The following is a 15845-nucleotide window of genomic DNA, read 5'->3' as shown; positions in this document are numbered from 1 at the left end:
CTGTTGATGAAAGGTCCTGAGCTCGCTATAATTACATGCTTTGTTGATTTGTGGTCATTTTATACAACCAGAACATAACATCTCTTCAGACTTGTACTGCCCTGACTCCTTATGACCAAAGTTTGTGTGCTTGCCATGTTGGTGAACCTGGGTCCATCTTTCACATGCTCTTTGCTTGCCCTTTATTTTATAAACAATGCTGTTCCTTGCTAGGCTGGACTTGCAGACTAGAAAATAATTTGCTCATGGTATTAAAAAGTTACTAGCGGTAACGGAACATGTAGCAGAATTCTTAGCTGTTGTGCTCCCAGAAAGGGCACCATCTTGTACCACTAAGGATGTTCTGTTTTCTAACAGCAAGTGTGAGAACACCTAAATGTTTGGCTTTTTATTGTTACTGGGGATAGTGAGTTTGAGCCAAGGGAAGCTGCTGAGTTTTTAAAATTAATTTGTCTTTCTGATTGTAGCTTAACCTTATGAAATGATGGTCTTGTATCCCAATAAAGGTTAATTGAGATTGATTGATACTGCCCTGACACTAAGGAGAAAAGAGGAGAATGCAGGGTGACTGGTTTAACACTCACAATATTTGGTCGGATCCTAAAACATTCTCTTATCAGTAACAAAAATGGTCATCCTTCCGGTTTGTAGGTGACCCAGTTAACTGAAAGGCCTGCCTGTGTGAAGAAGGACTATTCCAACTTCATGGCTTCTCTTAACTTGCGAAACCGCTATGCTGGAGAAGTAAGTACAGTGGCGTTTCACAGGGTTCGCGAAGGAAATCAGTTTCAATAGGAATTGAAGGGTTACATCAGCTGCATGTTACCAGTGGTGACATCTGATAGAAGTCTTCCAGGATGGTCTGATATTCCTTTCACATTTTGGGGTATAATTAATTGATTGTCAACTTAGTCCAATTTTAGTCTGGTCCATTTTTTAATTGAAAGGAGAATGATCTTTTCTGATACTTCTTAAGGAAACATATTTTTGTCTTATTTAGACAAGGCTTTTGGCCTCAATTTCAGGGCCTTTCAATACAATCAGGATATTTTTTTGAAAATCAAACAATGTGCACAATTCATTTGTAGCATACAGTCTGCATCATTTCCCCCAAAGGCACACTAACTGTTTCAAGGTAAAGCGTAGCAATTTTGAACCAAAAAATGCTCATCCAGAAACATGGGGATGAGTGGCAAGAATAGCCTCCTAAAGTATTTTCCATATTTTTTTACTGGTTAGTGTTTGCACGACCAACAAGAAACCCATTGGTTGTTCATACTGCTTTTGTGATCACCGCTTATCAAGTGACCATGTCTTGCAGGTGGCCGGAATGATCCAGTACTCCAGTGCCACGGGCCGCGCATCGGATCTCAATAAGCTAATGATCAAACATCTCAACGATGCGCTAGACCCAGGCCGGCCAGAACTCTACACGCAGGCCATGTTTAAGCTGACAGCGCTGTTAATATGTAGCAAAGGTAAGAGAAGACTCGTCTTTGATTGGTTGGTTCATTTATTCTCCACTTTTCTATCTGATGGCCAGCATCACGCAACTTACAGCATTTTCTCCTCCTCTGTTTTCTCCTCACACCAACCCTAGGAGGGAGGTTGAGTGGAGAGTGTGCCTGGCCCAAAGTCTCCCAGCATGCTTTGGGTCTCCCACACCCTAGTTTGACACTAGTTCGAATGGGTCCTCAGGTGGTGTTGGTGGACAGTAAGTCAATCCCAAAGGAAAATTTGAAGTCCCTTAATTCATATCCCAGTCCCTTAGTAGTTATGCTACAATTTTTAAAATAGTAGACCTGTACTTCTGTTTCTTCACGTAGCACATGGTTTTCTATCCATTTATAGCATTTTTAGTTGGCTTTTTCTCCAAAAACAGGGTTTCAGAGTAACTTGCAATAATAAAATTATACTGAAACTTGCACCCTAAGCTTTGGTCCTGCTAGAGTACTTGGAACAGCTTGACGGTATACCAGATGAAACTTCATTAACAATTCATGTCGCTTTTAACAAAATTCCTCTCTCTATGAATATTTGTGTTTCAGACTTTGACCCTCAACTCCTGCACCACCTGTGCTGGGGACCTCTGCGAATGTTTACTGAGCACGGCATGGAAACAGCGATTGCTTGCTGGGAATGGCTGCTGGCTGCTAAGAATGGAATAGAAGTGCCGGTAGGAGAAATTAACTTGGGTAACATCCCCTCCCCCCCAGGAAGTTGACTCTAAAAATTAAAATCTTACAATGAGAGTTGACGTGTTAGAAAGATCTGATCATTTGCTGAGTGTACTGAACGATATCTCTTTTTTCAAGAGCTTTGTGCTACAGTTCCCTTTTTATTTTAGCCCTCCCCATCAGTGGCACTCAGATGTATCCAGCCTGTGTTTTTGTTGCAGAGCTACGATGAGCTGAAAAGCTCGCTATATATTCCACTACCTGCTGACATATAAAACTGCCTTATACCATGTCATTCCACAGGTCCGCTTAGTCTAGCGATCCCCCTTCTTACTGGTGGCAGCTGTCCAGGGTCTTGGGCAAGAAAATTGTTCAACGAGATCCTTTAACTCAGGGGGTTCCCAGTGTTATTGAGGCTGTGGGCACTTTTGGGATTCTGATGCAGAGTGGTTTGATGACACCGGACTGTGACTAGCCTAAGGTCACCCACCTGGCTGCATGGGAAGGAGAAGGGAATAAACCTGGCTTTTCAGATTAGAGGTCACCGCTCTTAACCTCTACACCGTCCTTTTTCAACTTTCTTACCATTGAGAAACACCTGAAACATTCTTCAGGCTTCAAGAAACCCCAGAAGTGGCATGACTGCAGAATACGGTTGGGAAGCAGAGCTGTGGACACCCCCACCTGGGACCCCTCCCCTTCCCTTCCAGGCCTGTCATTGGCTATGGGGAGGGGGGCTGGTTGACATGACCATATGGCCATATATGATCATATCACCCAATAAATGTTTAACAAATTTAAAACATATATTAAAAATTAATTAACTCCCACCAATTTGGGAAAACCTTCAAGAAACCCTGGTTCAAAAAGCCTGCTCTGCACCAAGTTGTTGTTGGGTGCCGTAATACCCCTGGGCATTACATTGGAGACACCTGCTTGAACCAGAGGTGCCAAGTACTGAACCTGTACCACTCTGCCACAGCTGTTCCTAAAAAACTGTATTTTCACATAATTTTTCATGTACTGGGCAGTTGCCAAATATCGGTAGACAAAATGCACTTCCATTTTACCATATTTTTTTTTCTATAGCGGCGGCAGTAAACACCATTCATTTTGGTTAGCAAGAATAGGAAACTTGGCCTCATTTTGCTTGAAAAGGAATTGTAGGGAAATTTGGTTTACCAAGCAAAATGACCGAAAACCATTCCATTGGCAGAATAAGTTGCAAACAATTCACATGCCTACTGTCAAATTTGTTTTAATTTGTGGATTGCATTTAATTTGTGGGTTGTCTACAGGTCACTTTGTTGTTTGAATCAGGTCTGTGTGCAGGAAATAAAACACACCTTTGTTTTCTCAGTTCATGCGGGAAATGGCAGGGGCTTGGCAAATGACCGTGGAGCAGAAGTTTGGCCTGTTCTCGGCTGAGGTGAAAGAAGCAGATCCGCTAGCCGCTTCGGAAGAGAGTCAACCCAAACCTTGTCCTCCGGAGGTCACACCTCATTACATCTGGATAGAAGCAAGTGCTCCTCCTTGGGACTGTTTCTTATTGATCCTTAGAGGCAGAATTGAAAGATGTAGCCAATGGCTCAAAAACTGGGGGAAGGAGGGAGAAAAAAGACAGGTAGACTTGACTGTAGCTCAGTGGCTTGACTGAAGGTGCAAGACCACTAAGGTGATATTATTGATTTATCCCCCTCCTCCACCTAAATGAACTTTTAATTTGACATCAGATTTATGGGGATGGGGCTATGGCGGTGATGGTGTTACATGTCTATGCCAGCCCCAGAGAGGGAATGTTTGGGCCTTGCTGATGGGGGGTGCAATGCTGAAAATGTGCACCCAAGGAGGTTTTAAAGCTTAGCTTTATTTTACCAGTCTCTGCATTGTAAAATTTCTGTATACATAAAGCGTATTTCCCATTCTCACATTCCCACTTTCCTTTACTCAGTTCTTGGTGCAACGGTTTGAAATTGCAAAGTACTGCAGCTCTGACCAGGTGGAAATCTTCTCCAGTTTACTACAGCGGTCCCTTTCTCTGAACATCGGTGGATCAAAGGGCAGTATGAACCGACATGTGGCAGCCATCGGCCCACGTTTCAAGTGAGCAGCTTTCATTGCGAGGGATGTGTGTGTAGAATCTCCAAGACAAAAAGGTTTAGATTGTTTTCCTTTGGGTCAAACAGTAGCCAGACTCGCAGGGCTCATTCTCTTGGCAATTAACAAATTGGGATTGAGAACTCCGCTCTTCTGACCCTTGTGTGGGTTTTCCAAAGGGCTACCTGTGTGTCTCCCCCTCCGCCCCCCACAATCAAGGGCAATTACCTACCAAGTGGGAGAAGATTGTTTGAACTCGGGTCTGTAGTGCTGCTAAATGTGAACTGAGAAAGATGTGATATTGAAAGGCTGTTAGGAACTGCAGCCCCCTTGCACTCCTCAGCACTCCTCACCTTTATGTATTAATTGTGTGCCATTTAACAAATTATTTTTAGGCTGCTCACCCTGGGGCTCTCTCTCCTGCACGCCGACGTGGTTCCCAACGCAACTATTCGCAATGTCTTGCGGGAAAAGATCTACTCAACTGCTTTTGACTACTTCAGGTATGAACGATTTCTCCCCTTCCTCATCCCCCCAAAATGAAAAAAAACAGAATGCAATCCTAATAAAAAAAACCAACACATTAACAATACATCTTAATAGATTTTTAAAAACCTCTTATCTCTGCAGTATAGGAAACCAATTAATCTCTGGCAAGCCTGTATTTTCAAAAAGCATAAGGGGACTTTAAAAGCTGCTTTCAATCAATCAATCAATCGATTGATTGATTGCTTTCTGTTTAGAAGCAAAATCTCCTTTCACTTTTGCATCACAGGCATTGTAGTTTCCAGTGGCGGTGGGGTAGAGGGAAGTTTCCTAAACAGTTAATTTTTTAAAATTAACCTTTGTGATTTGCGCGTCGCGATTTCGACAGGCTCCCTTCTCCTGCCCGTCTTTCCTGCTGTTTTTACTTAATGCTTTTCTGGTGCTTCTAATGTTCAAAGTGCTTCACACCCATTACCTTGCTGCTGTGTTTTAAAGCTGTGCCCCCAAGTGCCCGACCCAAGGTGAGAAGAGGCTGCGGGAGGATATCATCATCCTAATAAAGTTTTGGACGGCAATGTTCTCCGACAAGAAATATTTAACAGCCAGCCAGCTTGTGCCTCCGGGTGAGTTTTTAAAGTGGGAAACCCGTTATCCTCCTTTCTCTCCACTTGCATGGATTTCGGTCCAGTGACAAAATGCTTCTTGTGTTTGTTTGTAAGACAATCAAGACACCCGGAGCAACCTGGACATCGCTATGGGATCTCGGCAGCAAGCTACACAGGGGTGGATAAATACGTACCCTTTGTCCAGTGGCATGTCGACCATCTCCAAGAAATCAGGTCTGTCCCATTGAGAGGAGTTCCTTTATAGCAGGGGTGGCCAAACAGTGGCTCGCCAGAGGTCCATGGACTGCAACTACCATGAGCCCCTGGGCTTGGTGCTGTAGGGAGAGAATGTGGATATTTCTAAGACAAAACAGTAAGGTTTAAAATCCAGGAGAGCCAATGCAATGTAGTGATTAAGAGCAGTGAACTGTAAGCTGGAGAACCGGGTTTGATTCCCCTCTTCTCCTCCACATGCAGCCTGCTGGGTGATCTTGAGACAGTCACAGTTCTCCCAGAACTCTCTCAGCCCCACCTATCCCACAAGGTGCCTGTTGTGGGGAGAGGAAGGAAAGGGATTGTGAGCATTTTGAGACACATGAGGCTTGCTGGGTGACCTTGGGGCAGTCACAGTTCTCTCAGAACTGTCTCAGTTCTCTCACAAGGTGCTCTCTCAGCCTCAGTGGGAAGAGGAAGGGAAAAGTGATTGTAAGCCACTTTGAGACTCTAAGGTAGAGGAAAACCTACTTTTCTTCTTCCTCTTCTTTCTGTTCAGCTGATACACTTTTGTTTGTTTCTGAGTCCATTCTGAAATATGGATCCTGTTGGGTTCTTGATGACCTTACTGAAGGCCTTCCTGCAAAGAGACCAATGTTCTCTGGCAATCAGGAATGCTGAGAAGGCACAGTATCCCCTGTTCAAGGAGCTCACAGACATGTGCTTTTCTTGCCTAAGTACTTAGGTGTCCTGTAAGTCACGTGACCCAGGGCTCCTTGGTTGTGGAATGCTGCCATTTCAGCACTCCAAATGCCATGGAGTTCCTCAAGCAATATTTTAAAAGTCAGTTTGGTAATGTTTTCAGGAAGTGCTATCGCAACACTGAAACACTATGGAAATTACGTCAGTTGACATGCGATTATCATGTGTAGCAGCCCACTGCCTCAAAATGCTGAAAATTTCTTCCCCCATTCCTGTTAATTCTGTGTAAAACCTGTGCTTTGTCTGCCAGCAGACAATGCTATAAAATGAGATTTAGTCTTTTACGGGGCATTCTGTGTCTTTAAGGGATGTCTAAGAAGACTAATCGAGGTACCCAGCTGCACAAGTACTATATGAAAAGAAGAACTTTGCTTTTGTCTTTCCTGGTAAGGGATCTGTTCTTGGATACCTTGTATTATTTTGTCCTGGCCAAACTATGCAAAACGCGAGTGGGACTTTGGGGGTGTTGGGTGAGGTGACAGTGCAGTGTATTAAATTCTGGGTTGTGAAAAACTGCACCTTTTCCTCGCTTCCAAGGCCACCGAGATTGAGCGTCTCATCACGTGGTACAACCCGCTCTCTTCTCCTGAGTTAGAGCTGGATCAGACGGGAGAGAACAGTGTCGCAAACTGGAGGTCCAAGTACATCAGCCTGACTGAGAAACAGTGGAAAGATAATGTGGACCTAGCATGGAGCATTTCTCCTTATCTAGCTATCCAGCTGCCCACCAGGTATATACAAGCTGTTGCTTAATAGTTATTCATCACATTTACATCCTAATTTTCACCATCACGGGACTCAGGGAGCTATATATGAGATTCTAAGAGCCAGTGGTCTGCACATATTCTGGTGCAGGGGTAGTCAAACTGGCCCTCCAGATGTCCATGGACTACAATTCCCAGAAGCCCCTGCCAGCATTTGCTGGCAGGGGCTTCTGGGAATTGTAGTCCATGGACATCTGGAGGGCCGCAGTTTGACTACCCCTGTTCTGGTGGCTTTGCCAAAAAGGTAACAGATGTGCTTTGTGCCCTCCCAGATGTGCTTTGTGCCTACTGTGACCTCCCAGACCCATGCAGCAGCCAGTTAGATCTAAGACAAGCCCCTGAGTTTCTAAGATCATCACCACGGCTCAGATTGCTCCCGGTATAGTCTCTCTTCAAAGTAGGGAGAAGTGGCTGTTTCAGGCATGTGCATTCCCAATTGCTCCTAGGTTTAAAAACACAGAAGTAATTGTGATGGAAGTCACCCGTCTGGTTCGCTTGGACCCAGGAGCCGTCAGCGATATACCAGAAGCAATAAAGGTAATTGCCTGCTCTGTGCATATTCAAGTTATGATCTAAAGAGGTGCTCCAGAACTCCATGAACGACCTCATTGTTGCTCTGGAGAGGCTAGTATTGCATGAAACTGGGAATTGCTAAAGCTTTCCTCCATGGTGTAACCTAGCAAAACTGGTGTGTGACTGGTGCACTCTAAGTCTGATGCTGCCATTGCTCCCCTCACCAGTGATAACAATTTGACCAATGAAGCTGGGGGGAGCTGAAACAGCTGTGAGCTCGGCAGATGAAAGAATGCAGCCGGCTGCATCAACAAAGGCTAATGAGGAAGAGTCCCAGCTAGGAATTCCTAGAATCACCACACCTGAATCCGGTAGCCCAGATTTGCCCAAACCAGGCATACACTGTCAACAAAGACCGGATCGCACTGCATGAGAGGAGATGCTCGGCCCATTTAATGAGCTGCCTGCATACAAAGGATTCCGATGACAGTGAATGATGGCAGGACAACTCCCAAGCAGACTGCTGAGTCTGATTTAAGGAGCGGCTGTGAAGAATGAAGTGTGGATGCAATGTTCTTAGTTCCTGATGCAGCCTGGCTCCATGCTCTTGTTCCTGAGCCTTCTTACCAACCCCAGACCTTGACTCTGGACACTGTTGGCATCTGGACTTCTCAGCTTTGACTCTTTGGTTTGATTTTGGACTCTCTGCTCTGGTAACTCTCTGGCTATTGTCCCCTCTGGCTTGTTTACAACCGTGGCCTTGGGCATTCCTTTCAGTGCAGTCCACTCGGCTGCAAGAAGCTCTGGCTTTAGTGAAGCCTGCATCCAACAGCTGTTCATGCTCAAGGCTTTCCTCCTGCCTCAGCAGTGTGCTACAGCAGCAGTACCCTTGATCATGCCAGGCAGCAGAGATGGGATGTCATTCTTCTTCTTAGCCCTAGAATTGTTGGTCACTGGATACAAACTTTGTTCTGTTGCTTCAGTCCAACACAGCTGCTCTCCAGAATCCTCTTCTTTTCAGGAAAGTCAACAAGATCCAACCTTCAAGACTAGCGAAGGAAAGAGGTTTCTCTCCCCCCCCCCCCGTTTTGCCCTGAACAATGGGGAACTCCTCACCACAAAGGCACAGGATTCTAAAATGATAGGCATGTGGTTTCATAATTTGGCCACGTGCACGTATCAGAGTATCAATTTATTTATGGTCTATTGGCCAGGTGCGGGTTAAATTCACTTCTGCTGTAGGTGGTTAAGCCTGGTTCTTTGGCTTATTCATTTCCCCTTCTTTTTTTGCCTCCAGTACCTTGTTACGTGGCACACGATAGATGCAGATGCTCCTGAACTCAGTCACATTCTGTGCTGGACACCGACAGATCCCCCTACAGGCCTCTCATATTTTTCAAGCATGTATCCACCCCACCCGTTGACAGCTCAGTATGGAGTTAAAGTCCTGCGGTCTTTCCCTCCGGTAAGAAGCTGAGTTAGATAAGCTCGAGGTAAATTAGATCTTTGAATTATTGCAGGTCTACTTGTGTTTTTAGTAATCTCCCCCCCCCCAATAAATCTTGATGGATTGTTCCAGTTTGTGTGATTGGAATGAAAAATCCACTGGCTTGTTAGAACTTGTCAGATCTTGGAAGCTAAGCTTGGTGTAGTGGTTAGGAGTGCGGATTTCTAATCTGGCGAGCCGGGTTTGATTCCCCGCTCCCCTACATGCCGCCAGCTGGGTGACCTTGGGTTTGCCGCTGTTCTGAACGAGCAGTAATATCAGGGCTCTCTCAGCCCCACCTCCTCACAAGGTGTCTGTTGTGGGGAGAGGAAAGGGAAGGCGAATGTAAGCCACTTTGAGACTCCTGGTAGAGAAAAGCAGCATATAAGAACCAATTCTTCTTCTTCTAAGCAAGGTCAGCTCTGACCCTGCTTGTATGGGAGACCACCAATTGGTTGTTGACTTGATGGCAAAAAAGAAAGAAAAAGAAGCTGACTAGCCTGATTCTGAGTGAGTGATGTGGTGCTGGTTTGATCGGACTGCGACGCTTTTTCTTCAGCATTGTTTAGTTATTCTGGAACGATTCAGCAACTTAACTTCAGATACCACTTGCAGATACGTTTCTTTCTTCTGGTTTCACCAAGAAGCGTTTGTAACTGTTCTCTTTGTCTGTCTCTTTTCCCCACCCCTGCCTTCCAGGATGCCATTTTATTTTACATTCCACAGATTGTACAGGCGCTAAGATACGATAAGGTAAGGACACATAAGCATAGGCCCAAGTATGTATTTCAGGGCTTTCCCACTTGGCAGTGCTGTCCTGCAGAAGCCCAATTGCTGTTGTAACTATCAATGCAGTGTAATGGCAACAAGGCACCTGAATAGTGGGCTTCCCTTTCTTTCCCCTGACCCAGTGCCTGTGGCAGCTAGTCCACATTCTCCCCTCCCTGCGAATGTGCCACCTTTGCCACATCATAGCTGGACTAAGATTGAAATGGAGAATTCCCTGCCTCATAACTAGTACTCTTCACCACCATCCCTCTCTAACTACCTTCAGCCTTTTAAGCTTCCTTTTTCATTACCAAACCCGGCCCATTCCCCTTAATTTTCCTTAGAGCGCTTCTGTAAAAATCCCTTCAGCCCCATCATCTGGCCCATATGCCTGTTCATATGTAGTCTCAAAAAGGCTACCGCCAAGAAGTAATTCTGTGAATCGGCAACTATCAGCTCCTTGGATAATGGCACTATTACACTTTCTCAGATGGGCTACGTACGGGAATACATCTTGTGGGCTGCCGCCAAATCCCAGTTGCTGGCTCACCAGTTTATTTGGAACATGAACACAAACATCTACTTGGACGAAGAGGGACATCAGAAGGATCGTGAGTCCTCAGTGTTCTGACTTGTTGGACTGCTTGGATTGTTAATCCTGAAATGCCGTTTCCAAACGTCACCATTTACCAAATTGGGGGTGAGAGGGAGGGGGAGTCCTCTCCACTTGCTGATGAGCTTAACTGCCATTGTCGCTCCCTCCCAAGAATATCTCGGGGCTTCTGCGACAGGTGTGCTTTTAAGCTGAAAGGCGGAACGGACAACCCATCGGTTAACTGTCATGACCATTCTCTAGCCCAAACTAAACACAATAAGAAATGTGTCGCTGCTTGAACTTGAAAGACTCATGGAGTCCATCAGGAAAGCCTGATCTGTTTAAATTAATGCCGCTGTTGGCAGATCAACGTCTTACTTCTATGAAGACAGAGGCAAAATAGTCATAGATATGGCTGAATATTAGATTAATGATATCACTGTGGACCTCTTGATATTCTGAATTAATATGAATGATTTGCCTCTTAGACATGGGAACCCTCTTGAGACTTCCATGTTTTAATGACACGAGACTTTTTTCTTCCCTGTGAAGTTGAGTCTAGGGACACAATTTGAGCTAGGTTAAGAATTTTGAGATGCTGCTGATGCCCCACGGAACCCATCAGAATCTCTCCCGTTAAAAATCAGTGGGGCTTCAGCAGCCATGATCTAGCCAGTGTTTTTTCCCCTTGAAAAGAATCTTATGACATGGCATCGGAAGGAAATGCGCCTCTCGATGTCTCATGCTCCTTCCTTTGGCTCTTGGTGAGAGCCAGCTTGGTGTAGTGGTTAAGAGCAGTGGCCTCTAATCCGGAGAACTGGGTTTGATTCCCCCACTCCTCCACATGCAGCCAGCTGGGGTGGCCTTGGGCCCATCACAGTTCTTACAAAGTTCTCTCAGCCCCACCTACCCCATTCTGTGTCTGTTGTGGGGAGAGGAAGGGAAGTCAATTGCAAGACGCTTTGAGACTCCTTCGGGCAGTAAAACCCGGGGTACAAAAATCTAGCTCTTCTTTACACAGCTGATATTGGAGAACTGTTGGAGCAGCTAGTCGAGGAGATAACAAGCTCACTGTCTGGGCCCGCAAAAGAGTTTTATCAGCGTGAATTTGATTTCTTCAACAAAATCACCAACGTTTCCGCCATCATCAAGTAAGCATGAGCTGGTGTGCTAAAGCGCTTCACTCTGGCATGAAGCTTATTTATTTGGGTGGCCTTCAGTTAGTCACTTTGCAGGGTGACTGTGCAGGGGGATTCCGGGGAGGAGGGGTAAAATAGTGGCAGGGAGAACAATATGCAGTCCTGAGCTCTTTGGATGAAGGGAAAGGTGAAAAGAGCCACATGCTCAAGGGAACGCATTTACCGTCAGCAAAGTGTTCTGCCAGTTGTTACCCAGGAACTGGATCTGCGTTTTGGTTGACAGATTGTTCTATAATATCTAGATGAACTATTAATACCCCTAAGCTTTGATGCTTTACCAGGTCTTTTAACGGATATTTACACAGTTAACCCCACACACACAAACACACACACAATTTTCTGAATAGGTTAGCAAAACAAAGCATATATATTGATATGTTTTTAAGTTGGCCAGGGGGTGGCAGCAGCTTAACACGTAAATAAAACATACAGGCTTCCCCCCCATCCCACCCCAGAAAAGGACTTCCTACAGGTTTAAACATGAATATCCCACTGTTTGGATGTTTTCAGAATCTGAGCAGTTTTCTGGTGACTTCAATGGCCTTTTAAAAGTCCAGAATACAAATCATGTTTCTTTATCAGTTTCCAGTGTGGTGTAAGGGTGAGAGTGTCCATTACACAGAAGTCCCCAACAAGGTTGTGAGCCTCCAATAGGGCCTGAAGGTCTCTTGGAATTCTGACTAATTCCCCCTAAAAAGAGAAATCAGTTCATGTGGGGAAGGTGGCAGCTTTGCATGGTGGACTCTGCAGTGTTGTGCCCTGATGAGGTTCCTTATTGTGGTATTCATTATGTTTTTACTGTGCTGTTGTAAACCACCTCAAGCCTGCTTGAAGGGAGGGAGTGTCCAAAAATTAAATTATTATAAAAGTTTGAGTTCTTTTCAAGGGCCACTCCATCTGTTCCACATAATATATTTCTGGTAAGGGCTTGGAGGAGGAGCTGGTCTCATGGCTTAAGTGCCACTCAGCGCTTAACACCCACTCAGGGCAGCTATCCCGCCCCTGACTACTTCCTCCTCCAACCGGCTTGCCTGTCTGTCCTGTAGCCAGCCAGTCACCTTCCGTCCCCCACCCCTGACCACCCCCTCCTCCTTCCACTTCCCTCTGAGGCTCAGAGACTGCAGATCCCTGCTGGTGAGTTCCCTAACAGCTGCCTGCAGCCTTTCCAGGTCCTGGGGGGGAGGGGGAGGCCACCTCCCTAATCTAGTGCCCGTTATATTCCTGAATATTCCTGAATGCAAGGGGCTTGTCCCCTAGTGTAAAGCATATTATTAACAGTCAAGGTAAAAGGTTACCGTGACCTGGATCCACATGGCCAAGTCAGCCCCCTACTTCTACCCAGCTAGTTTCCTTGATAAATGAAGATGGAGGAGACCATTTTAAGAGGCCTTGTGTTTGGCACCTCACACAAAGAGGGATTATGGTGTAATTGGAAAATGATTACCGTTCACGCCATGTCTGCCAATGTACATTGTGCTTGACAAAGTAGCTTGTAAGGCTCAGTGGAATTTATGAGTTAAATTAGAGTGGAGCAGGAAAGCAAGGAGGGATACAATTGCAGATTTAGTGCACAGCCTTTAGCTTGGCCATCTCCACAAGGAGGATAAGTCTATCAGTGGCTACCAGCCTTGGTGACTGAGAAGAACCGGTGCCCTGTTGTTGGCCACCCAGAGGAACTGGTTGGCCCCTGGGTAAGACAGCATGCAGGACTAGATGGGCCATTGGTCCAATCCAGCAGGGCTCTTCCCACATGCTTATTTCCCTTAAGGAGGGATGGGGAGGCACTGTGGGTTTCAGGAGAAGAGGGTCGCAGGATCTGGGAGAGAATTCAGAGCATAAGCAGTGCAGCAAGGTATTTGAAGAAAAAATTCAGCAACTGAAAATGATAAAAGCTGGGGAGCCAGGGGGGCGGGAACAAAATAAAGCTACTGATTTTGGATTCAGTGTTATCGTAATCCAGGAAGCACATAATGCCGAATCCAGTAGCTTTATTTGTCCCCAGTTTTTATCACTTTATCTAAGGTGCAGAGTTTCTTTTCTCGCTGGCCTCTCTTGCCTTGCCCCAAAGGGTGCTTGATAAAGTGTAAAAATGACATCCTTGCCCCAAAACCTCAGTTGTAAATCTCACTGAATGCAGTGGGGTCTCTTCCCAGTTAAATGCGCTTAAGATTGCAGAGAGCGTCTGTACCTGTGCAGACAGAGATGATTTCACCGTCAAATTATGTTGCTTGCCTGTGCCAACAGACAGCTACACCGTTATCCACAGAGACTTCATTGGCGTTCTTGTATCTGCGTGAAGATTTGCCACCTAATATGTTTAACTTGAGCCATTGATTCTTCCCAGGCGCAGGTTTTTGTGGCTTAGCTGGTTGTTTGAGCAAGCAAAAGAGCCTGATAAGGCTGCTCTTTATCTTAATCCCCTCACTAAATAGACTCTTGGCCAAGAATAACCTTTCATTGATCACGCAGCCGGAAGTCTCCTGCAGTTCATCTTCAGGGTTTATTCTCCTGAGAGCGAAGGAACTGATTAAAAGTGGCATTCTGAACGGCCGGCTATTTACCGCTGGCCTTGGGCAGGAACCCCCAACCCCTAAAGCGCAGTGTAGGGGGTCTCCCAGGGCCAATTTCACCCATGTGGTTGGATCCAGTAATCTCCGTGTAGAATAAGGCTGAGAGCCTCAAATCTCCCTTGCCTTCCCTTCCCTTCCTCCCATCAGCCATTTTCAGCCCAGGGGAAGCTGATTCTGAGGGAGGCAGAATCTGCAGGGATAGGCATGTTTCAGTGGGGAGAGCTCTGCTGATGGACAAGGCAGTGACTTATACTTCCTTCCCCCTTGTAACTGCGGCCCTGTGTTGCCCCACGTGGGCCCAGGAATCCAGTTGGAAGTAGAAAAAGAAAACATTAAACAGTGAAGTGATTCAACAATAAGGAGATTTATTTTTACAATTTCTGTATTTCTGGCCATGTTTAAACATTTCCCAAGGCTTGGGAAACTGGCAGGGGGCTGCCTGTCCATTCCTGGATCCTCTGTGCCCATGGAATATGGATTTTCTAGTGCTGGCCTTATGATTAATGTGCCTGAGACTTACATTGAAGCATGTCAACTTTTCTCGACAAGAACCACTCTCCTCTGAACCCTTTCAGTTTTGTCCACATCTTTTTTTAAAGTGAGGCTTCTAGAACTGCACACAGTACTCCAGGTAATAGTTGAGGTGGTTGCGGATGATTTACCATTGCCATGCAAACAGATCACTAGATCCAGTCCACAGTTAAGAACATAAGAAAAGCCCCTCTGGATCAGACCAGTGGTCTGTCTCATCCAGTATTCTGTCTCAACTAGTTTTTCGGTGTCTATGTTTTAAAAAAAAAATTAAGCGTACATCCCCGAAAGGAAAGTATTAATGAGAGTAAATGTCTTTATAAACACAAGTTATCATGAGAAGTACACTAAAGGCACATGTGTGTTTGTTTCGGGAGGGGAGAGAGGGAGAAGGGGAGGAATGCTCAGTCCAATTTGCAAGCCCATTAACTCTGATAGAGTTAGCATTTTAGAAACAATTGAAAGAAGAATTGCATTTTATTAGATTTTTTGAAACTAGCCTAACATCTTGTAGGACAGGGGTCTGTTTATATCCATCCCAGAGAAATGATGCTTGGGCCATAGGTATATTCCTTGTTTATAATCATAAGAGACCCGTTTTGCTCGGGATTTCTGTGGAATGTGTAGTGCTTTTGTGAAAAGGGTATGAATAAGCCAAAGAAAGGATCCTTGTAAAAACAGCAGCGCTATCGACACCTGGTCAAAGCCAAAACACATTGAAACATCTCTGGTGTGGTATCGTATTAACGCTTTGCTGTCACCCTGCTGTGAAAGGTAGTGGGAAACGCACTGCTGATGTGGCAGATTTAATTATTTGCTTTAAAAAAGAAACCCACAAAAGTCTCTTCTTCTTCGTAGGCCTTACCCGAAAGGTGAAGAGAGAAAGAAGGCCTGTTTGAGTGCCTTGTCAGAGGTGAAAGTGCAGCCTGGTAAGAAGCCGGGATTGTTAACAATTTGAACATTGCGGGTATTGTTGTCGCAAAAGTGTAGGCCATCCTTTGAGCTCTGCAGAATTCGTCTTCTGGCTGGTTGTTAGGCAGAATAAATCTAAGAAATGGAAACAGAGAAACGGCCACTGT

The 15845-nt window shown here is 45.4% G+C and overlaps 1 protein-coding gene across 1 annotated transcript in view; it reads left to right on the top strand.

Annotated features, from left to right (window-relative positions):
• The window catches only part of PI4KA (phosphatidylinositol 4-kinase alpha), a 75649-nt gene that overhangs the window by 51260 nt on the left and 8544 nt on the right, over positions 1 to 15845 (top strand). The window contains exons 30-45 of the mRNA XM_077309065.1: positions 652 to 744; positions 1322 to 1478; positions 2049 to 2176; positions 3538 to 3696; positions 4129 to 4280; positions 4670 to 4777; positions 5256 to 5383; positions 5480 to 5599; positions 6647 to 6726; positions 6878 to 7071; positions 7551 to 7641; positions 8915 to 9082; positions 9803 to 9856; positions 10362 to 10482; positions 11488 to 11617; positions 15625 to 15695. Coding sequence (XP_077165180.1) covers positions 652 to 744; positions 1322 to 1478; positions 2049 to 2176; positions 3538 to 3696; positions 4129 to 4280; positions 4670 to 4777; positions 5256 to 5383; positions 5480 to 5599; positions 6647 to 6726; positions 6878 to 7071; positions 7551 to 7641; positions 8915 to 9082; positions 9803 to 9856; positions 10362 to 10482; positions 11488 to 11617; positions 15625 to 15695 — 1954 coding nt within the window. The remainder of the gene's footprint in view (positions 1 to 651; positions 745 to 1321; positions 1479 to 2048; positions 2177 to 3537; positions 3697 to 4128; positions 4281 to 4669; positions 4778 to 5255; positions 5384 to 5479; positions 5600 to 6646; positions 6727 to 6877; positions 7072 to 7550; positions 7642 to 8914; positions 9083 to 9802; positions 9857 to 10361; positions 10483 to 11487; positions 11618 to 15624; positions 15696 to 15845) is intronic.

This window comes from Paroedura picta, chromosome 13 (genome assembly GCF_049243985.1).
Source record: "Paroedura picta isolate Pp20150507F chromosome 13, Ppicta_v3.0, whole genome shotgun sequence".
Taxonomy (NCBI): domain Eukaryota; kingdom Metazoa; phylum Chordata; class Lepidosauria; order Squamata; family Gekkonidae; genus Paroedura; species Paroedura picta.
This window is presented reverse-complemented; position numbering and strand designations above follow the sequence as displayed.